The 25588-nt window shown below is 58.2% G+C and overlaps 5 protein-coding genes, 1 long non-coding RNA gene and 3 other non-coding genes across 11 annotated transcripts; 5 read left to right on the forward strand and 4 right to left on the reverse strand.

Annotated features, from left to right (window-relative positions):
- Nucleotides 1-823: 823 nt before the first annotated feature.
- Nucleotides 824-2775, reverse strand: RNF151 (ring finger protein 151). The gene is given in 5 exon segments (XM_085018114.1): nt 824-884; nt 886-1340; nt 1891-1987; nt 2290-2435; nt 2747-2775. Coding segments are annotated over 5 exon segments (735 nt in total). The 5' UTR covers nt 2750-2775; the 3' UTR covers nt 824-850.
- A 929-nt stretch (nt 2776-3704) lies between these two features.
- LOC146404600 (uncharacterized) lies at nt 3705-4224 on the reverse strand. Its single transcript, XR_014841064.1, has 2 exons — nt 4100-4224; nt 3705-3802 (listed from the first exon to the last, which is right to left on the reverse strand). It is a non-coding gene; the product is annotated as an uncharacterized LOC146404600 (long non-coding RNA).
- Nucleotides 3887-4012, reverse strand: LOC146404601 (small nucleolar RNA ACA64). Its single transcript, XR_014842620.1, has one exon. It is a non-coding gene; the product is annotated as a small nucleolar RNA ACA64 (small nucleolar RNA).
- Nucleotides 4225-4344: 120 nt separating the features above from the next.
- On the forward strand, nt 4345-6309 carry RPS2 (ribosomal protein S2). The gene is made up of 7 exons (XM_085018106.1): nt 4345-4706; nt 4794-4883; nt 5061-5168; nt 5405-5578; nt 5653-5812; nt 6024-6115; nt 6195-6309. Exons 1-7 carry the CDS (start codon nt 4530-4532, stop codon nt 6273-6275), a joined length of 882 nt encoding a protein of 293 aa, XP_084874232.1. The 5' UTR covers nt 4345-4529; the 3' UTR covers nt 6276-6309.
- On the forward strand, nt 5207-5341 carry LOC146404602 (small nucleolar RNA SNORA64/SNORA10 family). The gene has a single exon (XR_014842658.1). It is a non-coding gene; the product is annotated as a small nucleolar RNA SNORA64/SNORA10 family (small nucleolar RNA).
- On the forward strand, nt 5834-5959 carry LOC146404603 (small nucleolar RNA SNORA64/SNORA10 family). Its single transcript, XR_014842659.1, has one exon. It is a non-coding gene; the product is annotated as a small nucleolar RNA SNORA64/SNORA10 family (small nucleolar RNA).
- Nucleotides 6310-6431: 122 nt separating the features above from the next.
- NDUFB10 (NADH:ubiquinone oxidoreductase subunit B10) lies at nt 6432-8816 on the reverse strand. Its single transcript, XM_021086798.2, has 4 exons — nt 8580-8816; nt 7257-7395; nt 6849-6988; nt 6432-6586 (listed from the first exon to the last, which is right to left on the reverse strand). The coding sequence occupies exons 1-4, from the start codon at nt 8725-8727 to the stop codon at nt 6483-6485; spliced, it is 531 nt and encodes a 176-aa protein (XP_020942457.1). The 5' UTR covers nt 8728-8816; the 3' UTR covers nt 6432-6482.
- RPL3L (ribosomal protein L3 like) lies at nt 8271-19904 on the forward strand. 3 transcript variants are annotated; one of them, XM_021086790.2, is made up of 10 exons: nt 8271-8439; nt 11672-11864; nt 13521-13689; nt 14748-14883; nt 17938-18124; nt 18201-18361; nt 18572-18673; nt 19085-19180; nt 19396-19515; nt 19769-19904. In XM_021086790.2, the coding sequence occupies exons 1-10, from the start codon at nt 8389-8391 to the stop codon at nt 19823-19825; spliced, it is 1272 nt and encodes a 423-aa protein (XP_020942449.1). In that variant the 5' UTR covers nt 8271-8388; the 3' UTR covers nt 19826-19904. The 3 variants fall into 3 exon arrangements, with proteins under 3 accessions (XP_020942449.1, XP_084874217.1, XP_020942451.1); XM_085018091.1 differs by having other exon boundaries at nt 8271-8384; XM_021086792.2 differs by lacking the exon at nt 8271-8439 and adding an exon at nt 10406-11218.
- Nucleotides 19905-20366: 462 nt separating this feature from the next.
- MSRB1 (methionine sulfoxide reductase B1) lies at nt 20367-24945 on the forward strand. Its single transcript, NM_001097460.1, is given in 4 exon segments — nt 20367-20483; nt 22814-22962; nt 23280-23394; nt 24130-24945. Coding segments are annotated over 4 exon segments (351 nt in total). The 5' UTR covers nt 20367-20428; the 3' UTR covers nt 24162-24945.
- The last annotated feature ends 643 nt before the right edge of the window (nt 24946-25588 follow it).

Genomic DNA, 25588 nt, shown 5'->3' on the forward strand with positions numbered 1-25588 from the left:
TGAACACATTCTGTGTTTAAAACACACCAGAGAAACTGGCGTCTCCAGTAGCGAGGTGAGGGCTGGGCAGAGGCAGGCAAAGAATACTCTTGTTAAGTGACTAGCGCTTGGAAGTTATGGCAATTTTTTTTTTTTTTTTTTTTTTTTTTGCCTTCGGTGGCATACGGAGTTCCTGGGCCAGGGATCAGATCTGAGCCGCATTTGTGACAGCTGCGACAACGCCGGAGCCAGGGCTCCCAAGACACCGCCAATCCTGTTGCGACCCAGAGGAAACTCCAGGAGGTGCAATTTTAACTTGGGTGGTGGTGTAGGAGGAGGCTTTGTTGACAAGGTGATACCTGAGCAAAAGCCCAAAGTTGATGAAGCAGGGAGCTCTGTGATTATTATTTCAGGCTGAGGAACAGCCAGGGAGCGGATTGGCATTTAGGAGCCAAGAAGCCGGTGTGGCTGCCGGGAGCGAGTAGGAAAGAATATAGGTCAGGAAACAAGGTAACAAGGGATCCTTGCGAATCTTTGTGAGGACTTGCCTTTTGAGTTGAGGATTTTGAGCCATGCGTACTACTGGCTATGAAGCTGGTAAACAAATTTGTAGGAGGTAACTGGGCAGTGGACTGGGAAAGGATGATCAGGGAGGATCCCTGTGCAGAAGAGACATTTGATGGAGAAGAATCAGGGAAACGGAGAGCGAGGGGACGAGCTTTCCGGCTAGGGGGCATAGCCAGTGTGAAGAACTGGTGAGAAAGGTCCAGGGCAAAAGGCCCAAGTGTCCCTTTTGGATGAGAAGAGTAGTTCCTAGAGAGGTGAGAGAGTGGGAGGCGGCCAGGCCTGGGCTCTGCATTTATTTATCCTTCTATTTACAAGGTACTTTGGCCTTGGGCCCCCCACACCTCAGCCCCAGTGCTGCTTTCTGGGCTGGCCTCAGCCTCCTCTTGGGGGGCGCCCAGGAGCAGGGCATCGTCTTCCTCCAGGAAGTCCTCGAGCTGCGCCAGCTGCCGGCGGATGAGGTTGGTGGCCCGGTGCACCTTGCGCATGCGCCGCAGCAGGCATAGCACCAGGGTCCGGCTGCGATCCTGGCGCTGGCACCAGGCCTCGCGCAGTTCACGGTAGCAGTTGTGGTTTGCACGCTCGGCTGGGCCCAGGCTGGCCCCACATCCCAGAGGGCAGCGCTGATGGGCACCGTGTTGGCAGTGCTGCCGGTGCTCGGCCAGGGCCCCACGAGGCACCCTCGACATGCAGCCCTCGTTGGGGCAGGCCGTCAGCTCGAAAGGGCATGAGTCCTGGTGCCCCTTCCGATGGGCCAAGGGGCATGTCACCAGGCAGCCCACTTCAGCGTTCTTGCACTGGGGATGGAGGAAAGAATTGTGTGAGCCAAAGCAAGTCGGGCATTGGCAGTCATGAACTGCCCACCTGCCACAATCCTCTATCCATGACGTTCCACTGACCAAGAAACACTTAACTGGGATCCTCCCAGGCCCTTATGGAACCAGAGGTATGGTGGAGAGAGGGAAACAATTAAGCAAATACTTTTTTTTTTTTTTTTTTTTTTTGTCTTTTTGCCATTTCTTGGGCTACTTCCACAGCATATGGAGGTTCCCAGGCTAGGGGTGGAATCGGAGCTGCAGCTGCCGGCCTACACCACAGGCACAGCAACGCCAGATCTGAGCCGCATCTGCAACCTACACCACAGCTCATGGCAACGCCAGATCCTTAACCCACTGAGCAAGGCCAGGGATCGAACCCACAACCTCGTGGTTCCTGGTCCGATTTGTTTCCTCTGCACCTCAATGGAAACTCTGAGAACAGGATTCTTCCACCCCCTTTCCCGGCTCTGCCCCTCTACCCCTCAGGGGCCAGGAGGGTAGGCTTGGTGGGAGTGGTGTTTTGAGCTACCTTGACTTCCAGGCGGCCAATGGTCTTCCGGAGTTTGTTTACATGGACCATCTTTTTCCGTTTCACCTCTTTCCTGCAGCATGGACAGGTCTTTTGTCTAGGAGACATGAGTGGGGTGGTTGTTGGGAGTGGGAGGGGAGCAAGCGGCAGCAGCATGCCTCCACTGGTGGTCCCTCCTCTCTAGCTGGACGAGGCATAAGGCTTGATAGGGAGCTCCCAGCTCCAAGGCTGGGGCTAGGAGCTGCTGATAACAGTGACCAGGCTCACACGTGTTAGCGTCCTGGGAGATTTGGCAGCTGAACTTTATGACCATGGTGACCCAGTGCTTGGCAGACTTTGCTCTCTGTTCTGGGCCCAGGCCCGCCCTGCCCTCCCAGCCTCCTGGGTGCCCAGAAGCACCTGGCTAGCCAATGGAGGATGCACTTCTTGCAGAAGATGTGGCTGCAAGGCAACCTCACTGGCTTCTTGAGAACCCCATGGCAGACAGAGCACAGGAAGTTGCAGTCAGGAGGGCTGGCGAAGAGGTTGAGATCATACCCGCCACTCTGCAAAGACCAGGCCAGTGTTAGGGCCTGGCTGGAACCAGGATCCAGCCCCCCAAAACCTTAAGTGCAGCGGGACCCCAGGAAACTTCGGGTGAGAGGTGGGCCACACGAGAGACCCAGGGAGGGTTGGGTTGGCATCCACTTTGAGGGTCAAGATCCCCTATGACAATCCCCAGCTACAGAAGCTGGCCTTGGCCAGAGCCCTCTGCAAGTTTCTTTTGTCCCGTATGGGAAGCCTGTAACTCCCTGTTTGCATTGTCTCAGTAAGGAATGGGATCGAGCTCTGGAGTTAAATTCATCTAAGGGCTTACCATGATCTGTGTCTGGACGGCAGCTCCACTGACCCCCAGGGCTCAGGAGCCTCCATTTCATACCAGGACCAGGCCGACATCACAGTGGCATTGTCCAGCTCAGGCCAATCACAGCCCTGGCCCAGGGCACTGCCTGGCTATGACTCCACTCTAAGGGTCACAGGTGTAGGTAGAACCCTTGCCTTCAGGGTGGCTGATGGCTGGTCTTTGGACAGCACTAAGCCTGGGACTGTTTGCCCCAAGCTGAGACTCCATGAGGAACGCAGGGGCTGCTCTCCTCTCTTTCCTCAAATATTGCTGCTCAGGTGGCCGGATCCCCAGGAACTTGAGGGCTTTAGTCAGACTCATCAGGTCTCTCAGGATTGGAGAGCCATAAAGCTCATGTATGCTGGACGCAAGGGTACAGACTGGATTTCCACGCAAACTGGGGTACACAGCAGAAGAGCCTAGCATGTGGGGAAACCTCCCAGAGCATGTAGGCTCCCAACCCAGAGGCAGGCCTATGAGGAAATCAGTCAGTCCCAACTTGGGGGACCTGCACACTTGGAGACATGAGGCCTGGAACGGAGAACTACAGGTTCAATGTCACTCCAAGACTCTGAGCCGCGAAGCTTCACTCCCAATCTTGTTAGTGGTTTGCTGGGCCAGCCTGACTCTCCTCAAACTCAAAGCTCCTAACCTGCCAAGTTGTCACAGGGGGTGTGGGTGTATGCAATAGGGTCAGAACCCTGGCTCTGCCATTCTTGGCGAGTGGGATCTGAGGAGGATCCTACCAACCTCTAAGACCGGGTTCTAACTCTGCCTTGCACCCAAAGCAGAACTGAGCTGGATAGAAAAAGGTGTCCATGGGGCGGCGGGGGGGGGGGGGTCCTCTCTTCTACAGCACACCTCGGTCTCAGCGTCAACGGATGCATTTTCCTGGCTTATGGGTGGGGGACGAAACACACCCACACACGGATGAATCAGACCAACAGCTTTATTGGAAAATCAAAGCAAAGCCCCTCTGCTCCCGCGGTTCCGGTAGCGTCGGCGTCAGGCTCTGAGCATCCATAAGTCCTGTGGGTAGAAGACAAGGCGTGGAATCAGAACTTAAGGAGTCCAGAGTACGCGAGAGGCCGCAGCCGAGCCCGGAGCGGCGGCGCGTGTCGGGGCCTGGGTTTCACCTCCCCACACCGAGAGTGAGCGGTGAGCTAAGGCTCCTGGTGGCTCTAGGCGCCGAATCTCACCCACGGCCATGGCCAAAGCCGCAGGTGATTTTCAAACGACGCCGACCTCCTCAACGGCCCCCCCCCCCCAAACCCCGCCCGGGATAGAAAGTGCTAAAATGCCGGAAAGCCAGCCGGGGAGACCTACCTGGAAGCCGAAAGAACAAGATAGTCGCAGCGCGGGCCTTTATAGCAGCGCCGCAGTAGTGCAGATTCCCGGGCCGAGAACCTGCAAACACGCCTGCGCTCGCAGAGCTCGGTGGGGGCGGGGCCCCGCGCAGCCAATCACAGGCTGCTTTATAGGCCCTCGGCGCACGTCGGCCTGAGGCGGGGCAACCCAGGTCTCGCGGCGCTTGGCGACATATAAAAGCTCCCTCGGGCGAGCACGTCTTTCTTCTTCGTGAAAACACGTGAGTGGGTTCTCCCGCTGGGGCGGCCGAGGCGCCTAGGCGGCCAGCGGCCGCCGCTTTTGGGCCGAGCCGGGGCTGGCGCGCCCGCGGTCTGGGGCAGCAGCCCGGCCCGAGGTGGCCGGAGGTACCAGCGCCTCCCTGACAGGTTCTTGTCGCTCTTTTCAGCAAATGGCGGATGACGCCGGTGCTGCGGGAGGGCCTGGAGGCCCCGGGGGCCCTGGAATCGGAGGCCGCGGCGGCTTCCGCGGAGGCTTTGGCAGCGGCGTCCGAGGCCGGGGCCGTGGCCGGGGTCGGGGCCGGGGCCGAGGCCGCGGAGCTCGCGGAGGCAAAGCCGAGGACAAGGAGGTAGGTCGGTGCCACGCGCGCGAGTCTGGCTCTTTGGGCGGCGCAGGGCCGGCGGTCTTAAGTCACTCGCGGTTTTTCCTCTCTTAGTGGCTCCCCGTCACCAAGCTGGGCCGCCTGGTCAAAGACATGAAGATCAAGTCTCTGGAAGAGATCTATCTCTTCTCTCTGCCCATCAAGGTAAGACATGGGTTCTTTTTTTCAGGCTGTGGCCTTGGGCAGGTGAGTCTTCCGTTTGGCCTGGAGCGGAGAGACATGTGGTTGGCCCTCCGTTGAGGGACCCCAGGCTGCACCTTGGAGAGGCTTTGTGGAGCAGTTTGGGTAACAACCTTTTTTTTTTTCGTTTTCTTTTTTCAGGAATCCGAGATCATTGACTTTTTCTTGGGGGCATCCCTCAAGGACGAGGTTTTGAAGATCATGCCGGTGCAGAAGCAGACCCGTGCCGGTCAGCGGACCAGGTTCAAGGTACTCCAGCTGTCGTTCTTGCCAAGAGGCTTTGTGAGACTCTCTCAGCTCTGCATAGTTGCACTTTCTACTCACGCGTGTGACTTTCGTAAAAGAGAGAGAGAACAAGGATCTCCTCGGAACCTCAGGTTGGCCTTGCAGTGGCCAGTCTTGGTTTGAGGGGCGCCACAGACCTTGGGAGGCGGGAGCTGCTGTGAAGGCCAGTGGATTCCCCACCCACATCATTCTCCTTGCAGGCATTTGTTGCCATTGGAGATTACAACGGGCACGTCGGTTTGGGTGTCAAGTGCTCTAAGGAGGTAGCCACTGCCATCCGGGGGGCCATCATTCTGGCCAAACTCTCCATTGTCCCTGTGCGGCGAGGCTACTGGGGGAACAAGATCGGCAAGCCCCATACCGTCCCTTGCAAGGTAGGATGGGTGGCGGAGAGGGGTAGGGCCTGCAGTGGTGTGGACTCCCTCCTGACACCCCTGCTCCTGCCCAGGTGACTGGCCGCTGTGGCTCCGTGCTGGTGCGCCTCATCCCTGCCCCCAGGGGCACTGGCATTGTCTCAGCCCCTGTGCCCAAGAAGCTGCTGATGATGGCAGGAATTGATGACTGCTACACCTCTGCCAGGGGCTGCACTGCCACCCTGGGCAACTTCGGTAGGTGGCCCACACAGACACCGGCTTTTCTCAGCTGCACTTAATCACGTTCTTGTGTGTGGCTGGCGTGTTTCCAGAGCGAGAGGCCCTCCTAACGCGCGGCAGATTGGCCCCTGTGGCCTCTCTGCTCCTAGGAGTGTGACAGCTTCTGCTGGTGTCGGGGGTTTCACCCCGGGTGAATTCTTCAACCCTCGTGTTTTCCCACTTCCAGCCAAGGCCACCTTTGACGCCATTTCCAAGACCTACAGCTATCTCACCCCTGATCTCTGGAAAGAGACAGTGTTCACCAAGTCTCCTTATCAGGTACTGCCTGCCCTTCCCTGTTAAGCAGGTGGGGTTTAGTCTGTCTGTCTTGCATCTAAAGCTTTTTCTGTCTTTCTAGGAATTCACTGACCATCTTGTGAAGACCCACACCAGAGTTTCTGTGCAGAGGACCCAGGCTCCCGCTGTGGCCACCACATAATTTTATACGAGAAAAATAAAATGAATGAAGCCGGTTTATAGGTGTCCTGTTTATTTGTTCCTCTAGCCGAATTTGGAAGGGAAACGGGGCCAATAAAATGTGTCGTTTGAGTAAAGTTCGTGAAAGTCAGGCTGAAGATGACATCAGAGACACAAGTTCCCTTACTCTTTATTTTAGCGATGGGGGGGGGCGGTTCAAGGGGTTGCCTCAAGCGGCAGCAGCTTCTTTCGCTGCTTTTCTCTCCGCCAGCATCCTCTGCTTCTGTTTTGCCAGGCACTTCCTGGCAGAGTAATGGGCTCCCAGATCGCTATCTGAAAAAAAGATGGGGAGGGGCATCAGGGGCCACTTAACTGCCAGAAATTCCAGAATGCGAGTTTGTGGTCTTTTCCCCAGGAAGGAGGGAGCGTCAGGCAGGTGACTGAGCAGAAAGGGGACAGACTGGTAGGCAGAGTCTTCTGCCAGAGACTGGCCTAACTAGCAGGTTTCAGGCAGTGATGTTACAGAAACCACCCAGGCTGGTTTAGGATTGAGGGCCGTGGTGGGCGGGGAGCAGGCTGGGCAGGGCTCACTCACAGCGGTCCTGGAAGGCCTTGGACACCTGGGTGAACTGCTCCAGCTCCTTGGCACAGTTCTGCCTGTAGCTCTCACCCTCCCTCTGCTGACAGGCCTTCAGCCTTTCCTGGATGATGTTGACGATTTCCTGATCAACTTTGCTGGAAGAGAAAATAAGACAGGTGGGCCAAAGGACTCCTTTCCCTGTGTAGAAAACGAAGGCAGCTCTGGTCAGGCCCCTCCACCCCCAAGATCTGGGCCAACCCAGGAAAGGGCTACGGTCCTCAGTTCCATCAGCCGAGCCATCCAACCAGGGAGGCATTCCTACCACCCAGCCCCTGTTCCACAGCACCGGGGTGGGGTGGGGGGATGCTGGGCAGGGCTCAGGGTATGCCCTGACCACAATGGAAGCCCGAGCGCAGGACGTACTAGTCTCTCCTCCACTGCATTTCTGCTTCGAACATGCACAGAATGTCCTTCTCCTCGCACTCTGTGATGTCTGGCACGCGGCGGAATTCCCGGTGATAGTAGTAATACCTGTTCTTGGCGTGCTGCTGCTCGATAAACTCTGCAAAGAGAACCCCAGGCCCCATTGGTCTGGACAGGCCACAGTTTGGGCTCTTAGCTTCGTATTTCTCACAAGCTGTGGAAGACACAAATACCCAAAAGTTCTCCACTTTTAGGAGGCTGGTAACTGGACGCCCCAAAAAGATTGTGTGTGTGTGTGTGTGCCCCACGCATGGGTGGGCGGGCAGACAGTTTACAAACAGTGACGTTTATCCTTTATGGAGAGCTTCTTGTAAGCCAGGATCTCACTTGTCACCACAGCAACCCTACGCGGGGCAAGTCCCTTTCATTTACAGGGAGCCACCAGCAGGAATTCCAGTCCCCGTTCTGCCACTGCTGACTTTCTAGCCTCAGATTCCCCAAAGGTAAATTAACAAGTTGGACCCAGTAAGATCGCATCCACCCAGACATGGAAAACTGTCTAAAAACCACACAAAAGAGGAAGCAATTTTCCACGGCTGGCTTCTCCATACTTGGGGGAAGGGGAGATATCCGGTTCTTCCTCCTAAAACAGAGGCACTAGAGCAGGTCATGCACCCTAAATGTTGTGTTGTTGAACGAACGAATTGATTAATTAGATGCTTGGATGAATCGCCTGGCACCAGTGACAGGGCAGAGCGTGCTTTTGCTGCTGCCCCACAGAGCTGGCTGAACCATAAACAAGACAAGAACGGTTTTAAACATTCACCTGATTTGGACCAGAGATGGGGGGATGTGGGGAGTTCTCAAGCGTGGCCACACACGGAGGACAAGTTATAGCACATCGAGGTGGAGGGGGCCTCGGCCGTCATTGAACACCTGGGCCGTTTTGCAGGCAGGCAAAGGGTTACCAGAGAACTCCTGCGGCTCAACAGCCCTCTGCTGACCGCCCATCGTGCAAAGGGCAGGATGCAAAGCGTGCGGGGAGACTGGGATCTATCAAGCCTCGAGTCGCAGATGACTTCGGTCCGCAAACAACCCCTAATATTCGAGCGAGGCCGGGGACCAGGGGTGCATGAACCGCTCTCCAGGCGGCAGAGGCCATAGAGCAGAGGGCTCTCGGCGGGTGAGTGGCTGGGCGACCCGGAAGGCGAGGCCTGGGGTGCAGTGGAGGGGTCCAGGCTGAGTGACAGCGTCCGGGGTGCGGGGGACGCCGGAAGCGGTAGGGGGCCGGGGGGAACGCCGAGACCCGGCTGGGGCTTGTACCTCTCGCGAGGGTCACGGGCCGGTCCACGAGGAGGTCGAAGATCTTCGTAAGGTAGGTGACAGGGTTGGGCAGCGAGGTCTGCGGCGCCGGCGCCGGCGTGCGGCGCGGGGGCTCAGGGTACACGTCCTTGTCCCAGCTGTCCGGCATGGCGGCGTCGCACAACGGCCTCCGTTCTCGGATGCGTTGCCTTGGCCTCTGCCTTGGTCCCGCGGCCTTGTTCGCCCGCACAAGAGGACACCGCCGGCGGCCGCGCCTGCGCAGAACGGACGGTCGACGCCCGCGAGGCACTATGGGACTTGTAGTTCTCCCAGCGGGCTCGAGGGTGGCCTCGGGAACCGCTTCGAAGCGCGAGCTCCTCCGCGTGGGACTGTGGCGCCACTACACATGCGGCAACGCGTATCGTGTGCTGGACGCTGGTCTCGGCGCTTGGGATAGAGCAGTGAAGGAAGGAGAGATCCCTGATGCAGACGCATCTGCAGATGTCAGATGCAGGAATAAGGGAACCATTCAATTTTTTTTTTTTTTTTTTTTTGTCTTTTTGCCATTTCTTGGGCCGCTCCCGCGCATATGGAGGTTCCCAGTCGGAGCTACAGCTGCCGGCCTATGCCAGAGCCACAGCAACGTGGGATCTGAGCCTGTCTGTGACCTACACCACAGCTCACGGCAACGCAGGATCCTTAACCCACTGAGCAAGGCCAGGGATCGAACCCGCAACCTCACGGTTCCTAGTCGGATTCGTCAACCACTGAGCCACGACGGGAACTCCCCATTCAGTTTCGATGGCAGGCAGACACATGCCAAGTGCAGCAGGTTGGCGAACACAGCTAGGCTCTCCTGGAGAACTCAGGCCAGAAGAGCAAACAAATCATACAAACTACCAAACGCCCTGCTCTTCCAGGAAGCCTTCCTGGATTATCCATTCCCTACAGCCCTCTCTGGGCTTCACTGTGTCTGCCACGGCCCCTCATGGACTGGCTAATGCCAGTGAGCTTGGGCGGGGGATGCTGTTTGGGGCAGCACAGGAGGCAGGGCTTGCCCTCCCCACACCCCTTCTCCCCCAACCAGGAGAAGTGACTCCTACCCTGGGTGCAGGGCACGCTGTTTGGGTTCTGATGGTTCCATCCTGCCCCTGAGTATTGTTGTGCCCCTGAGGGAGCCCCCTAACCAGGGCCCTGCTGGCTACCCTCTGGGATCTCCACACCTGACACAGTTCCTGGCTAGCACCAGGGAGGATGGGTGCTGCTTATTTCCTGCCCAGAGTCTGGGGTCATGGACATGAAGTCATCAGCTTTCCAGAATCACAGAAATCTCAAATCTTCTCATCATGAACTCTTAGAAACTGTCAGGCTCAACGAATCAGCACTGGCCTGTAGCATCCAACTGAACTGGGGACCCAGCAAGGGAAGGCTGAGTCTTTGCTGAGACCCACAGTAACCAGAAGAATATGAGAAAGCAGAATACGGTACTCAGTTAAGGGACAGCGCCAAGATGATGGCTTTCTGCTGCCACCCAACAGTGGACAGACTTGGAGCTCATGCAGCAGAAACAGAAGGCAAACGAAGGAGTTCCCGTCTCTGGGTCAGTGGAAAGGAATCTGCAGCTTGGATCTGGTGTTGCTGCGGCTACGGCTCCGATTGGACTCCTAGCCTGGGAACTTCCATACGCCACGAGTGTGGCCCTGAAAAGACAAATAAATAAATAAATAAATAAAAAGTTTAAGCTCATATAAGTGTCTACATGTCTTTGCTGAACAGGAGAGATGGACACAACATTGTAAATCAACTATTCTTTTTTTTTTTTTTTTTTTTTTTTTTTGTCTTTTTAGGGCCGCACCCGCAGCATATGGAGGTTCCCAGGCCAGGACTCAGGAGTCAAATGGGAGCTGTAGCCGCCGGCCTATGCCAGAGCCACAGCAACACAGGATCCAAGCCGAGTCTGCCACCTACACCACAGCTCATGGCAAAACTGGATCCTTAACCCACTGAGCGAGGCCAGGGATCGAACCCGAGTCCTCATGGATACTATTTGGGCTCGTTACTGCTGAGCTACGACAGGAATTCTGTCAATCAACTATAATTTAAAAAAAAGCATCTGCATTTCTTGGCTCATGGCTGTTAGAGTCAAGGGATCTTGATTTTCAGTCACAGCCCTTTTGATCCTCTGGGCACAGAGCCAGCCCTCCCCCGGCCCTATGGGTCCAGCTCAGGCTCACAGCCCTCAGGACCGGACAGGAATCCTCCTGGTTTCCCTGCCTACAGACTGGACCTGCCTGAGGAAGGGAAGCCCCCCAACGGGGGATTCCTCTGCCTCCTCCCAGGCCACGTTGTTCCTGTCCTTGGGGGGCCACGTGCAGCAGAAAACAGAGTGTGACCTAGTCCTAGCACCCTTAAGGAAAGGAGAGCCAGCCCGGACTCCAGGTGTCCCCACCCAGGCTGCCCAGGATGCCCCCCTCGCGCCACGCCTGGCCAGGCCTGCTTCTGGCACCAGAGCCCATGCCTGCCACAGGAGATGACAGAGCTCCCCTGCCAGGGGCTAAATCTGGGATCTGGCCGCAGCACGTCCTGGCCCTGCCACTCGACCTCCAGCGCCTGGCGGGGAGGCCCCTTCCCTTCCTGATGTGCGGGGACCCATTGCCATGGTCAGTGGGCTTGGGGGGCCGGCTTCCTGGGGTGGGGCAGGGGGACTTCTGGAGTCTTTCCGGGCAGGGACCGCCCCTGGGGGCTGTGAAGGCCTAGGTGGTTAGAGGGGCAACCGTGGGGCGGAGACCTGGCTTCCTGGCCTAGGGCGGGCAAGGAGGTGGGTAGATGGCAGTGGGCCGCTGCCCCTGCAGCCCTTGGCCACCGTGAGGGCGCAGCCAGGCGGGGCCCCAGAGGCAGGAAGCCTGTGTGCGAGGAGGCCTGAAGTTGGCAGCTTCCCCAAGACACTGCCCAGGGGGAGCTTCTCTTCTTTCCAGCGGATGGAGGTAGCCCCAGAGGAGCACGGGTCTTGGCCCGGGGCCTCCAGCTCACTTCTGCTCTGGGTTCCGGGACCATCCATCCGCCCCCCCACCAGGGAGACCCCAGCTCTGATGTCCCTCTCCTCCGGTCCCCAGTCACACCGGAAGTTCTCCGCCCCTCGGCACGGACACCTGGGCTTCCTGCCGCACAAGAGAAGCCGCCGGCACCGGGGCAAGGTGAAGACGTGGCCACGGGACGACCCCAGCCAGCCTGTGCACCTCACGGCTTTCCTGGGCTACAAGGCCGGCATGACACACACTCTGCGGGAGGTGCATCGGCCAGGGCTCAGTGAGTGGCTGCCAGGGGCCCCAGGAGGGCAGGCAGGGCACACAGACCGCTGAAGATCTGGAGGCCCTTCCAGGTGCTGGGCTCCCTGCCAGCTCCAGAAAGGGCCAGGCCCTGCCTGTGGGAACCTCGGGCAGGACACTGGCCATCCTCGGGCACTGCCCCTCGAAAACGGCTCTGCCATTGCCCCAGTTTACAGATGAGGAGACTGAGCAGTCATGCAACTGGAAGGAGCCAGGAGGCAAGGGCAGGTGTCCCAACACACCTCTGGTTTTGGGATCATTGTAGATTCCCGTGTGGTTATAATACAGAGAGGTCCCCTGTTTCCCCAGTGGCAACGTGTCTTAAAACGGTGGTAATAGTCACAGCCAGATGTGACGTGGGTACAACCTACCGTCTCATTCAGATTCCTCCAAGGGGTGTGTGTTTATTTCTGCGAGGTTCTGTCACCTGCAATTGTGTGTACCCACCACCTAGATACATATATATGTAATATATATGTATTTTAAATTTTATTTCTTCTTTTTGGGGGGGGGGGTGCAGCAACTTCATGTGGGATTTTGGTTCCCAGACCAGGGATTGAACCTGGGCCACAGCAGTGAGTCCTAATCACTAGAATCCCTAGACCACCAGGGAACTCCACATATATCCTGGCCCTGCTCAAGGCATGTGGAAATTCCCAGGCCAGGGATCTGAACCCATGCCACAGCAGTGACACCAGATCCTTAACCACTAGACCACTAGGAAACTCCCAGAACTCCCTTCTTTTTTTTTTTTATTCTTTTTAAGGGCCACACATGGGGCATGTGGAAGTTCCCAGGCTAGGGGTCTAATCAGAGCTATAGCTGCTGGCCTCCACCACAGCTACAGCGATGCAAGATCTGAGCCACGTCTGTGACCTACACCACAGCTCACAGCAACGCTGGATCCTTAACCCACTGAGTGAGGCTGGGGATTGAACCCGCAACCTCATGGTTCCTAATCGGATTCGTTTCCGCTGTGCCACTATGGGAACTCCTATTTTTTAAACATATGCTTCTTTTACTTTGGACCAGCCTCAGTCATAACATCTAGAAAGTCATGGATTTGGGTGAATTCCTTTGTGGCTCAGTGCATTAAATGTTCAGCATTGTCCACGCAGTGGCTTGGGGTCACTGCTTGTCTGGCGAGAGTTTGATCCCTGGCCTGGGAACTTCCACATGTCACGGGAGTGGCCAAAAAAAGAAACAAAAAAACCAGCAAAAAACCCCCACAACCAAACAAACAAAAATCATGGGTTTTGGACAAGTCTTAGGGTTTTTTGTGGAAACATGTGGGTTTTTGCCCCACTACAGGAGGCCCAACCCTACCCTTTGGAGGCACTGCCCTGGGTGTTGCTCTCTGCACCCATTCCCAGATGGGCTGGTGGGGAAGCTGCAGCATGGGGCAGGTCAGGGCCACCTGGGGGGTCTTGCCCTGTGGCTGCAAGAGCAGGAAGAGGAGGGCAGGGAGTGGGAGGCTGAGGGCTGGAGGGCGGGGGGCTTGCTCGCCGGGGCCTCTGTCCACAGCATCCCTGGCGCTGTGCGGGGGTGGGGGGGCTGCGTGTGTTCTTCCCCCGCTCCCACCTCTCCATGGGACCCGGGGATGCCCTCCACGCCCCCATCTCTGGGTTTCATCCAGAAATTTCCAAGCGGGAGGAGGTGGAGGCAGTGACGATTGTGGAGACACCGCCTCTGGTGGTGGTGGGCGTGGTGGGCTACGTGGCCACCCCTCGAGGCCTGCGGAGTTTCAAGACCATCTTTGCAGAACATCTCAGTGACGAGTGCCGCCGGCGCTTCTACAGGGACTGGTGAGAGGAGGGGTGGCAACAGTGTAGAAGGAGGAATGTGTGTGTGTGCGGCTCTCACTTTAATAAAAGATGAGGACAGGAGGGCTGCAGAGGAAACTGGGCTGGAGGGAAAAAGACAGCCGGTATTCTCATCCTCAGGGTAGAGTAAGGAACCAGTGCTGCAGAATGTCAGAGTTCACCCTGAGCTTCCTAGCAGCCAGGGTGAAAAGGGCAACAGCCAAATGACAAGCTCTTTTCATCAGAAAGAGAGGCAAAAGGCATTCTTAGGTCTCAAACCTTCCTTGCCATTAAGTCCAGCCTGAGAAGGAAGGCCTCCTGCCTGAGGAACCTCATAGACACCCCCTTCCACATGGAGCAAGGGCACAGCATGGCTTCTCTGGGAGGTGACCATCCTGGGCCCCAGGGTCAGAGGAAAGCACACTGGCCTCTTGGAATCTCCTCTCCCCAACCTCCACACACACGTACACACCCCACAGCTGCCATCAAATAGGAGGGAGGGGCCCACATCACGGGGTCGTGAGGAGGAGATAAGTGGAGTCTCCAGCCTCCAGCACAGAGAGCTCAGCTAATGCCCGCTGGCCTTGTTTTTTGCCCTTGCATTGTTAACAACCTGCCCCTCGTCCAGGGGCTCTGACCTCCCTGATTTTGCCGTCCTCCTCTGTGGAGCAGAGATAACGATGTCCACCTCCCTGGATTCTGGCCGGGGTCAGGAACGACGTGGCCTGGGGCCTGGCCAGTCCTGGCTGTCTGCTTTAGAGTGGGCTCAGCAGCCGTGGCAAAGTGGGCACATGGCCTCGGCCTGGCAGGCACGCCCCTCGGCCAAGTTCCCACGCATCTGCCCCGTCTCGGCCCGGGAGGCAGGGAGGGTACCCACTTTACGGAGGAGAAAACCAAGGCCTAGAGAGGGCGGGACGGTCTGGCCTCAAAGACGGCGACGGGGAGCAGCCAGGGGACCCCCGGGGCCCAGCAGTGTCTCGCCTGGGAAGGGGGGAGGCGACATCTGAGGCCCGTGCCTGGTGGGCTGCGGGCCTGCTAAGCGCCCTCTGTGTGTGGCTCAGGCACAAGAGCAAGAAGAAAGCCTTCACCAAGGCCTGCAGGAGGTGGCGCGACACCGACGGCAAGAAGCAGCTGCAGAGGGACTTTGCCGCCATGAAGAAGTACTGCAAAGTCATCCGGGTCATTGTCCACACCCAGGTCAGCCCCGCCCCCAACTCACCCAGGCCAGCCCCGCCCCCAGCTCAACGCGGCCAGCCCCGCCCCCAACTCACCCAGCTCAGCCCCGCCCCCAGCTCACCCAGGCCAGCCCCGCCCCCAGCTCACCGCGGTCAGCCCCGCCCCCAGCTCAGCCCCCCAGCCCGGCTTCCGGGAGCCCTGGCAAATGTCAGCCTAAAAATACCGCAGGTCCTGGGCACAGGCCCAAAGGGTTGGCTGTCCGACCCTCTGGCCACCGGCAGCCTCAGGGCTGCGAGGTTGGGTGTCAGTCGGCTCTGAGGGCTGCTGGGCACCAGCCACACCCAGCGGTCAACCGAGGCCCTGAGACACGCCCGAGGTCCTGGATCTTCTGCCAAATGTTGGGAGGGGAGGGCTGCCACCTCCCTTTGGGCTCCGGCCCTTGAGTGTGTCCATCGGCATTCGTGTGTGGGGTCTGGCTTCCTGTGGGCTGACAGGTGCCAACACCCGCTGGCTTATTCTGGAACATTCAGGGAAGCCTTCCAAGGCCCCGAGCAGTGACCCTCCCCCACCTGCCTCAGCGGCTCTCACACTGGCAGGTCCTGAATACATGTGTCATTGGTTCACGTCCATCTCCCTCGATAGACCTGGGCTCCAGGGGGGCAGGGTCACTGCTTCCTGTCCAGCAAGTCCTTCATGTGTACGTGTGGGCACTATGCTGTGACCTATGTCCCTGCTTCCACCATGGGTCCCTACGGCCTATGCCTCACGCAGCAGCAGCCAGAGATGTTTGAAAATGTATGTGCATCTCGTGGAGTTCCCGTCGTGGCTCAGCAGTTAACGAATCCAACTAGGAACCACGAGGTTGCTGGTTTGATCCCTGGCCTTGCTCAGTGGGTTAAGGATCTGTCATTGCCGTGAGCTGTGGTGTAGGTCCCAGAGGCGGCTCAGATCCCGTACTGCTGTGGCTGTGGTGTAGGCTGGCAGCTGTAGCTCTGATTTGACCCCTAGCCTGGGAACCTCCATATGCCTCAGGTGTGGCCCTAAAAAGACAAAAAAAAAAAAAAAAAAAAAAAAAAGAAAGAAAGAAAAAAAAGGAGTTCCTATTAATAGTGGCACAGCAGAAACAAATCCTACTGGTAAGTGTGAGGTTGTGAGTTCAATCCCTGGCCTCGCTCAGTGGGTTAAGGATCTGGCGTTGCCATGAGCTGTGGTGTAGGTCACAGATGTGGCTTGGATCCCACGTTGCTGTGGCTGTGGTGTAGGCCTGCGGCTACAGCTCCAATTCGACCCCAAGCCTGGGAACCTCCATATGCCGAGGGAGCGGCCCTAGCAAAGGCAAAAAGACAAAACAAAACAAACAAAAAAACTTTTGTTGGTGCATACTTGACTTAGAATATGTAGTGTTAGTTTCAGGCATATAGCAAAGTGAATCCAATTATACATATCCATCCATCCATGCTTTCTTCCCAGGGAGGTTATTGTAGACTATTGAGTAGATTTTCCTGTGCTGTCAGCAGGTCCTTGTTAATTATCTATTTTGTGTAATGTGTACACGTCATCCCCATCCTCCTCATGTATCCCTCCCTCCACGTTTCCCCAGAGTCATCATAAGTTTGATTTAAAATCTGTGAGTTTCTCTGTCTCACAAAAAATTTTGTAACTTTTTTATTAGAGTCCACATATACGTGATATGATAGGACACTTGTCTTTTTTTTTTTTTTTTGGTCTTTTTGCTATTTCTTGGGCCGTTCCCGCGGAGCTGTAGCCACCGGCCTATGCCAGAGCCACAGCAATGCGGGATCCGAGCCGCGTCTGCAACCTACACCACAGCTCACGGCAACGCCGGATCGTTAACCCACTGAGCAAGCGCAGGGATCGAACCCGCAACCTCATGGTTCCTAGTCAGATTCATTAACCACTGCGCCACGACGGGAACTCCTCTTTCTCTGACTTATGCCACTCAGTATGCACATTGCCAGGTCCATCTACCTTGCTGCAAATGACATGATCTCATTGTTTTTTCTGAGTAGTATTTGCTCGTATATAGGCGCAACTTCTTCTTCACCCACTCCTCTGCCGGGGCATTTACGTTGTTTCCAGATCCTGGTGATGGTAAATAGCGCTGCAGCAAAGATTGGGGTGCATGTATCTTTCCGAATCACAGTTTTCTCCAGGTGTATGTCCAGGAGTGGGACTGCTGGATGATACAGTAGTTTGATATTTAGTTAAAAAACTAAATAGGAACCTCTATCCTGTGCTCCATAGCGGCTGCACCATTACATTCCCACCAACACTGTATGAGGGCTCCCTTTTCTCCACACCCTCTCCAGCATTGGTTTGTAGACACTTTGTCTTTTTTTTTAGGGCCGTCCCCGTGGCACATGGAGGTTCCTAGGCTAGGGGTCGAATTGGAGCTGTAGCCGCCAGCCTACACCACAGCCACAGCCGCACGAGATCCCTGATGCACCTGCCACCGACACCACAGCTCATGGCAATGCCAGATCCTTAACCCACTGAGCGAGGCCAGGGATGGAACCCGAGTCCTCATGGATCCTAGTTGGGGTCATTAACTGCTGCGGGAACTCCTGTAGACTCTTTGAGGGTGGCTCTTCTGGCTGCTGTGAGGTCCTGGTCATTTTGGTTTGCATTTCTCTAATAATTACGGATGTTGAGCATCTTTTCGTGTACTCTTTGGCTACCTGTCTGTCTTCTTTGGAGAAGGTTCCTTCTCGTTACTGATGTCACCTCCTCAGAGAGGTCCTCCCTGACCCCCCATGTGCAGTAACTGTCCCCACCATCCTCAATATTCCAATAGGGCACTTAGGCGTCTCCAGGATTTACTTGGCTTCTGATGCCAATGAAATGGTGGCTCCATCAGGACTTTGTCTGCCTCATTCCATGCTGTGTCCCCAAGACCTCACACAAAACATGGCACACAGACCAGAGCACAGGAACAGCTGTCGAGTGACTGCATGCATGAAAGCTTGCCGGGGTCACCAACTGATCGTGTCATGTCTGCAAATGAGGGATGGGTTGTGACCTTCTGGAACTGACTGGCTGCACCACGTCTTACAGATGAAGCTGCTGCCCTTCCGGCAGAAGAAAGCCCACATCATGGAGATCCAGCTGAATGGTGGCACTGTGGCTGAGAAGGTGGCCTGGGCTCAGGCCCGGCTGGAGAAGCAGGTGCCAGTCCATAGCGTGTTCAGCCAGAGCGAGGTCATTGATGTCATCGCCGTCACCAAGGGCAGGGGCGTCAAAGGTAGGGCTGGGTGGGGGTGCCTGGAGGGGGTGGGGGCCCAGCTGGCCTCTCAGCCGCCAGCCCCTCCCACTTGCAGGGGTCACGAGCCGCTGGCACACCAAGAAGCTGCCTCGGAAGACCCATAAGGGGCTGCGCAAGGTGGCCTGTATCGGCGCCTGGCACCCTGCCCGTGTGGGCTGCTCCATTGCCCGGGCTGGGCAGAAAGGCTACCATCACCGAACGGAGCTCAACAAGAAGGTGTGTCCCAAGTCCGGGGTGGGGGGGGGGCGGGGAAGAGGAGGGATGCCCTTGACCACGCCCCAGTGGGTGGGGTGCATGGCCCCCAAAGGTGCTGAAATGCCCCCACCAGGGCTAGGTCAAAGGCCACGTCCTGATGGGTGCGGACATACTGCCGGCCCCGGGGGCCACCTGCCGTCCCCTCAATGCCATGCCGTGTCCTCGTGACAGATCTACCGCATTGGGCGAGGGCTGCACATGTCGGATGGGAAGATGGTTAAGAATAACGCGTCCACCAGCTACGACATGACCGACAAGTCCATCACACCGCTGGTGAGGGGCGGCGGCCAGTTCCGCTGAGGCAGCAGGGTGTGTGTGGGGTGGCTGGGGCCCCCCAGGGGGACCAGACCCCTGCCGTTCCTGTTCCTGCATCCTCACCGCCTTCTCTGCAGACAGTTATACTCCAGCTGCTGTTTCAGAGTGTGGAGTGCAGCTGCTCTGACTGTAGCAAGAACCCGAGCTGCAGCAGCTGCCAGGCCTGGGGCAAGCGACCCTCTGAGCCTGGTTCCCCCGCTGTAAAATGCAGATTATTAAGATAATTATGGAAAGGACTTAAGGCATGGCTCACAGGCTGGCCTGATTAGTGATTCAGAGTGTTGTCGCCCAAGGCCAGGGGAGTCCTCCTAGGGACCCCAGCAGCCCCCTAACTCAGCAGCCCCTTTCCCGGACCCACCTTCCCCGCAGGGTGGCTTCCCCCGCTACGGGGAAGTCAACAACGACTTCGTCATGCTGAAGGGTTGCATTGCAGGCACCAAGAAGCGGGTCATCACACTGAGGAAGGTCAGGTGGGGCAGTGGGCCGGAGAGTGGGAGGCCTGTGGGCTGTCGGGGGGCTGGGGGGCTGGCCTGCGCTGGAGAGCCAGCGATGGGTCATGGGGAGAGCAAAGAGGGACGGACCCAGCTAGGTGAGCCAGGCACTCCTGGATGACCTGGGGTGACGGGAGGGGCTTGGCGGGGACCTCCTGCCTTGACGCTCCCCTCCCCCACGGGCCCCAGTCCCTCCTGGTGCACCACAGCCGCCGGGCCCTGGAGAACGTTGAGCTGAAGTTCATCGACACCACCTCCAAGTTCGGCCACGGCCGCTTCCAGACAGCCCAAGAGAAGAGGATCTTCATGGTGAGCCCATCCGCCTTGCTCTCTGGGGCTCAGACACCACATCCCTCCTGCCCCAGCGTGGGGCGGGCGTGGCACGCGTGCCTCCACACGCATCCGCAGGAGGGGCTCTAGGGGTCCAGCCCTGGGCACTGATTCTTGCCGGAAACGAAGGAGGGGAGGGACCAGTAGGAGGGGCAGCAGGGCCGACTCTTAGTATCCCAGGCGGCTAGTTAGACCCCTGTGACTAACGCTCCTCCTGTCGCTCGCCCTCCAGGGTCCGCAGAAGAAGCATCTTGAGAAGGAAACGCCGGAGACCTCAGGAGACTTGTAGGCAGGATGGGATGGAGGGAGCCTGAAAAACGCGATGCAACCCCTTCCTGAGCCCCCTAATAAAAGCCAGAGGCAACTCCTCCAGTGGTGTTTCAGATGTGGGGGCAAGGGAAACCTGGTCAACGGCCGGTAGCCTGGTGCTTCACGCCAGGAAAGGATGAGACCCGCCGCGGTTCAGGGTGCACCGAGGTCGCCATCCTAAACCCAGCGCAGCTCAGCGGCGCCCCCTGGTGCTCGGGGACGCGGCGGCAGGGGCGGGGCCTCGGGATGCTACAAGGGAGTGGTCCTCAGTGGTGGGCGTGGCCTGAGGGGAAGAGGGAGCCCGTCCTCGGAAGGGGGCGGGGCCTGCTGGAGGCAGGAACCAGAACCTTCTTCCGGCGGGGGATTGGTCTGTGAAAAAGGGGCGGGTCAACGGGAGGCGAACCCTGAGAGGGTGTCTCACTCCTCTGGATGTGATTGGTTCCCCTGGGGGCGGGGCCTCGAGGTGCCGGGCCCATCCTGCGTCCCGGCGCGATTGGTTCTCGGGAGGTGGGGCGGGAGGCAGGCTCAAGACCCTGCGGTGGAGCTGTGTCCTCGGTTCCGCCGGAGCTTCCCCGTCGGCGCCATGTCGTTCTGCAGCTTCTTCGGGGGCGAGGTTTTCCAGAACCACTTTGAGCCAGGTAGGATCTGTGGCTTCGTGGGAGGACAGAGGAGCAGTGACGCGTATTGGAGGGGGCGTCCCTGCCCTCGGGGTGGCGATGGAGCCCCTGAGCTCCGGGAATGGGGGGCGAGTGTGAGGAATTTGGGGATCCGGGAGAGTAATGGTACCTGAGGGAAGCGGCACATTAGGGGGGGGGGTCTCTGTCCTCAAAGAGGGCAGGCCTTGAGTGTGAGCGTGGCCATTTCCGAGGAAATCTGCGGGGTCAAGGAACATGGAGGCGGTGACACCGTTGTCGGTATCCGTGCCTGGGATCGCGGCTTTAGAGCGAGCCGGTGGAAGGTCTTGTCCAGGGGCAGCTCCTGTGACTGGGCTTCCTTTCCTTGGGGCATTTCCCTGATACTACACCCCCCTTTTTCCTTGGCGGTTCCCCAGACCTGCGGGGTAAACTGGAAAGTACAGAAGGGCGTGTTGGGATCCAAATGTGACGGCCTGGGCGCCTCCCCCACCTGTCCAGGGCCCCCAGGGTTGGGTAACCTGGAGTGCTGCCAGGCTGCCAATGGCCTGTGAAGTTTGACTGGACAGCCTGGGCCGGGTGGGAGGGGTGGGAGGTCGGGGGCTGAGTGGTTGGTTTGGGGCATGGCCCCCCTCAGCCCTGGCCCCAGGCCCCAGGCTCCGCTGCCTGGTAATGGACTAATTTGGTAAGAACATTCTTGCAGGCAAGGCCAGGGCAGCAACTTACTCCTGGGGCGGGATTTACTCAGGGTCAGCCCCTTAGGGGGATGGGTTGTGACACCCCCGCATCTATGTGAGCCAGCTGTGATACAGGGCCCTCTGCCCAAAGTCCTCCCCTTAGACCCTCTGGTTGACCTCAGGCTACTCTGCCAGGCTGGAAACTCCACTCCCACAACAGCTCCCCGTTCCTCTTCCCTTCCTCACCAGTTGCTGGTAAAGGTTGGGTAGGTCTCAGACTCCAGGGCTGTCTCCAGGTGGAGGGAGGGGGAGAGGGGGCCTGAAGGGTGACTCAGTACCCTGGAGAGCCCCCAAGCAACTTCCTGTTCTGCAGATCAGTTTTGCAACCTTTTTTTTTTTTTCTTCCCCCTTCAAAGTGATTTTTTTTTTTTTTGTCTTTTCTAGGGCCACTCCCTCTGCATATGGGGGTTCCCTATCCGAGCCGAGTCTGTGAGCTACACCACAGCTCACGGCAATACCGCATCCTTAACCCACTGAGCGAGGCCGGGGATCGAACCTGCAACCTCGTGGTTCCTAGTCCGATTCATTAACCACTGCGCCACAACAGGACCTCCTCAAAGCGATCTTTTGAGGATAGGTTAAAACCCTGGCCCTCTGTCTTACTGGGCCTCCTCCCCAGTCAGGAGGTGATTGGAGGTGTTTTTTTGTTTTTTTGTAGGGCCGCACCTGCAGCATTTGGAAGTTAATGCCACAGCTACAGCCACACCAGGTCTGAGCTGCACTTGCGACCTGCACCACAGCTCATGGCCACACCAGATCCTAAACCCACTGAGCAAGGCCAGGGATGGAACTCACTTCCTCATGGATACTAGCTGGGTTCTTAACCCGCTGAGTCACAAGGGGAACTGTGGAAGTTTTTTGTTGTTATTTTTTGGTTGCCCCGTGGCATATGGAGTTTCTGGTCCGGGATCCGATCCGAGCCACAGCTGCAGCAATGTCGGATCCTCCAACCCACTCTGCTGGACCGGGGATTGAGCCTGTGTCTTGGCGTTGTAGAGCCACTGCCAATCCCTATACGCCACAGCGGGAACCCTGGAGGTCTTTTTGCTGGGATCACTCTTTTCCTGCTTGAAGAGCAGGCCAGTGGCTAGGCATCCGGCTCAAGACCTCTTTGGGCAGCAGAGATGGCCACGTGGGAAGGGAGGGGAGCTAGTGGTGGTGCTGCCACACCAGCGCCCCCCACCGTGGGGGTGCCTGCTTGGGGAGGGGGGCCGTGCTGTGTCCTCATCCGACTGCCTGGGTTCCTTCCTGCACACCCTGCAGCTGAGTCTTGTATCACTGAGCCTCAGTTTACTCATCCACAAAATGGAAACAGCTGTATCACAGGCTCAAGGTGCATCAATGAGACAAGGGTGAGGAGGGGCCCTCCTGGTCTCTGGCACAGGCTAAGAACCACTAAATGCGGGCTCTATGCTGTCTCTTACACACAGCCAGTACCCAGGCCTGAGGCTGGTGGGTGTGTGTGTGTGTGGGGGGGAGGATGTGCAGCTCACCCTGGAAGCAGGGTGGTGCTGTCCTGTCCTGGGTTCAAGGATTTGGGAGCTCAGCCCTTAAGGGCAGGAGCCGGCATCTCAGCTTTTGCCTCTCCTTCCGCCCCAGGTGTCTACGTGTGTGCCAAGTGTGGCTATGAGCTCTTCTCCAGCCACTCAAAGTACGCGCACTCGTCCCCATGGCCGGCCTTCACCGAGACCATCCACGCTGACAGTGTGGCCAAGCGTCCAGAGCACAATCGGCCTGGAGCCTTAAAGGTGGGTGGGAGCAGCAGAGGGCCCGTGGGGTGGCCACCCTCTCCTGCTGCTCCCCAACAGCTGTCTGTCTGTTCCGGGCCTCTGGCCTCAGCAGGGCAGCTGCCACCCCAAACTATTGGGAGAGTCTGGGGCCTGGTAGGGACAGGACACAGGACAGGGATTGGGGTGGGCTCTGGGATGGAGTCCGCCTCCCATGCCAGTCGTTACCTTGGGAGATGGATGTGGGGCGGACACCATCTGTTGGTGGCAGCGGGGAGGCCACTGCTGCGGGTCTTTTGTGGCCAGAAGCTCACACGGCTGGCTCGCGGTCTTCCCAGGTGTCCTGTGGCAGATGTGGCAACGGACTGGGCCATGAGTTCCTGAACGATGGCCCCAAGCGGGGACAGTCCCGCTTCTGAATATTCAGCAGTTCCCTGAAGTTCATCCCTAAAGGTGAGCTTACCCTCTGGACGCTGAGCACAGGCCTGGTGTACATTTTATTGATTTGTTTTTTTAGGGCTGCACCCGTGGCATTTGGAAGTTCCCAGGCTAGGGCTCGAATCAGAGCTACAGCTGGCGGCTTACGCCACAGCCACGGCCATGTCAGATCTGAGCCACGTCTTCAACCTACACCACAGCTCACGGCAACGCCAGATCCTTAACCCCCTGATCGAGGCCAGGGATCGAACCTGTAACCTCATGGGTCCTAGTCGGATTTGTTTCCACTGCGCCACGACGGGAACTCCCATTGGCGGTATCCTTATCGCGAGTTTGTTGGGAGCTGTGTGTCATTCGTGTGTGTTTTAGCTCAGCGCAGCCTCCTCTGGACCTTGGCTCTCAGCCTGTGTCCCCAGCCGCCCCCTGGACGCCTCTCCTGTCTTGAGAGCACAAATCCCTTTCCTCCTTGGCCGCCCACAGGACTGCGGCGAGGCCCCCCCCCCTCGGGCTCACCCTCTGTGAAATGGGGCTGCTCACAGCCCCTGCTCGCCGCCCTCGCTGGGGGGTGAGGCAGGGCGGTACGCGGCAAGGGTTTGGGAACACGGCGCGAGCGGGGGAAGAGCAGACTCTGGGGGCCCCGCAGCTCTCCGGGAAGAAAACAAGCAGAGACCCTCCCAGGTGGGGCCCCGCCGGGGCAGCATCTGGAACCTGAGTTAGCAGTGACTGGTCTCTCTCCCTCGTGTCTTTCAGGCCAAGAATCATCTCCCTCCCAGGGACAGTAGGCGGGCAGCCCACGCCCTTCCCACGTGAACACTGCTTGGTGGCCATGCTCTGGCCGGCCCATCATAGAAGTGGAACCCCAGCCATTCAGACTGAAATGTCAGGCAGGCTTCCGAGGCCTTGGCTCTGAACAGGCTCCTTGGGAGAAGGAGAAGGCCCATCCTCGGCTGCCAGGGCGGGCCCCGTGGGCCTGGCTGTCGGCTGGCACCAGGGTCTCAGGGAGTGGGAGCCAGGCCTGGCTCGTCACCCCCACCTTCTCAGCCCATGGCCCCTCCATGCCTTGTCTGGACTTCACCCCGGCGGGGCCCAGTTCTCAGATGGGCCCTGGCCTCAGCAAAGCTCTCACCCACCCCCCGCAGGCTGTGCTGGGACAGAAGGTGAGCAGAGGCGGCCCAGCCGGCTGCTCCAGGGTCACTGTATGATACACTCTGGCTAAACCCTTGCAGGCGGCCAGAGGGGTGATGGTCTGTGACTCCCGAGGGGAGCAGGCGGAGGGGGCGGGTCTCTGGGCTCTGAGTTACGAAAGAGAAATCCCGGACCTTCTGGCACAGTCTGTATGGGTGCTGCTCTCCCAGCTCAGGCTTAGGAAAGCAGCTCTTGCTCCACCAGCCTGATCGGGCGCGGCCAGGGCCCGGAGCTCCCAGCCTCAGCTCGCGCCTTCTGAGGAGAAGGTGCCCGTGCCTTACTGCGCATGCTCTGAGGCTCGTGCTGGCGGGGAGGGTGGGTGAAGCCCCTCCTGCCTGAATGCCCTGTAATCGGGAGGCGATCAATACACAAATGGAACCCAGGCTCGCCGTCTTTGGGAACGACACCAAGGATGCCAGGATCCAGGGTCAGGCGTCGCACAGCCGGTTCACTTGTGCCACGAATGTTTCTTGCGCATTGGATCCATGTCAGTTTCTGGCTTGCCTGCCCGCCAGGTCTGGAGGCACGGTGGCGACCGTGTCCGCCTGGTGGCGATGCGCAGGTGGGCCAAGTGGAGCCCGCAGCGGGGAGGCAGAGGTGGTCAGTGTGGCCGGCGTGGCTGGGGAGGGAGGAGGCGGAGGCCTGTTCAGTCTGCTTGCTCCTTGGTGATGGGGCCCTTCCCAGCCACAGGCCAGCGTCTCTGCTCTGGCCCTTGGTGAGCCTCCACCTAACGCTGCGACCTTGAGTGGAGCACTTCACCTTCCTGTGGAACCCAGCCTGTGCCCTTGTTGGGTGAGGGCACAGGAAGATGGTGGCGTGGCTGCATGTGTTCCGAGCACATGGGCTGGAGCTGAGACACCAAGCAGAGGTGTGTACGTGGCAGGTGGGAGGGGTCGGTATCGACAAAGTACCAGGGAGGCCAAGGCAGAGGAACCCATGCAGAAGGGGCTTCCTGCTGCTTGTCCCCCTGCCACCCACACACACATACACACACATACACACACAGTGTGGCAGCCTCCTTGTC

The sequence above is a fragment of the Sus scrofa genome, chromosome 3 (assembly GCF_054392235.1).
Source record: "Sus scrofa isolate SSC_HxYL_T2T_F1_AM1 chromosome 3, Sscrofa_HxYL_maternal_Yorkshire_Landrace_v2.0, whole genome shotgun sequence".
Taxonomy (NCBI): Eukaryota; Metazoa; Chordata; class Mammalia; order Artiodactyla; family Suidae; genus Sus; species Sus scrofa.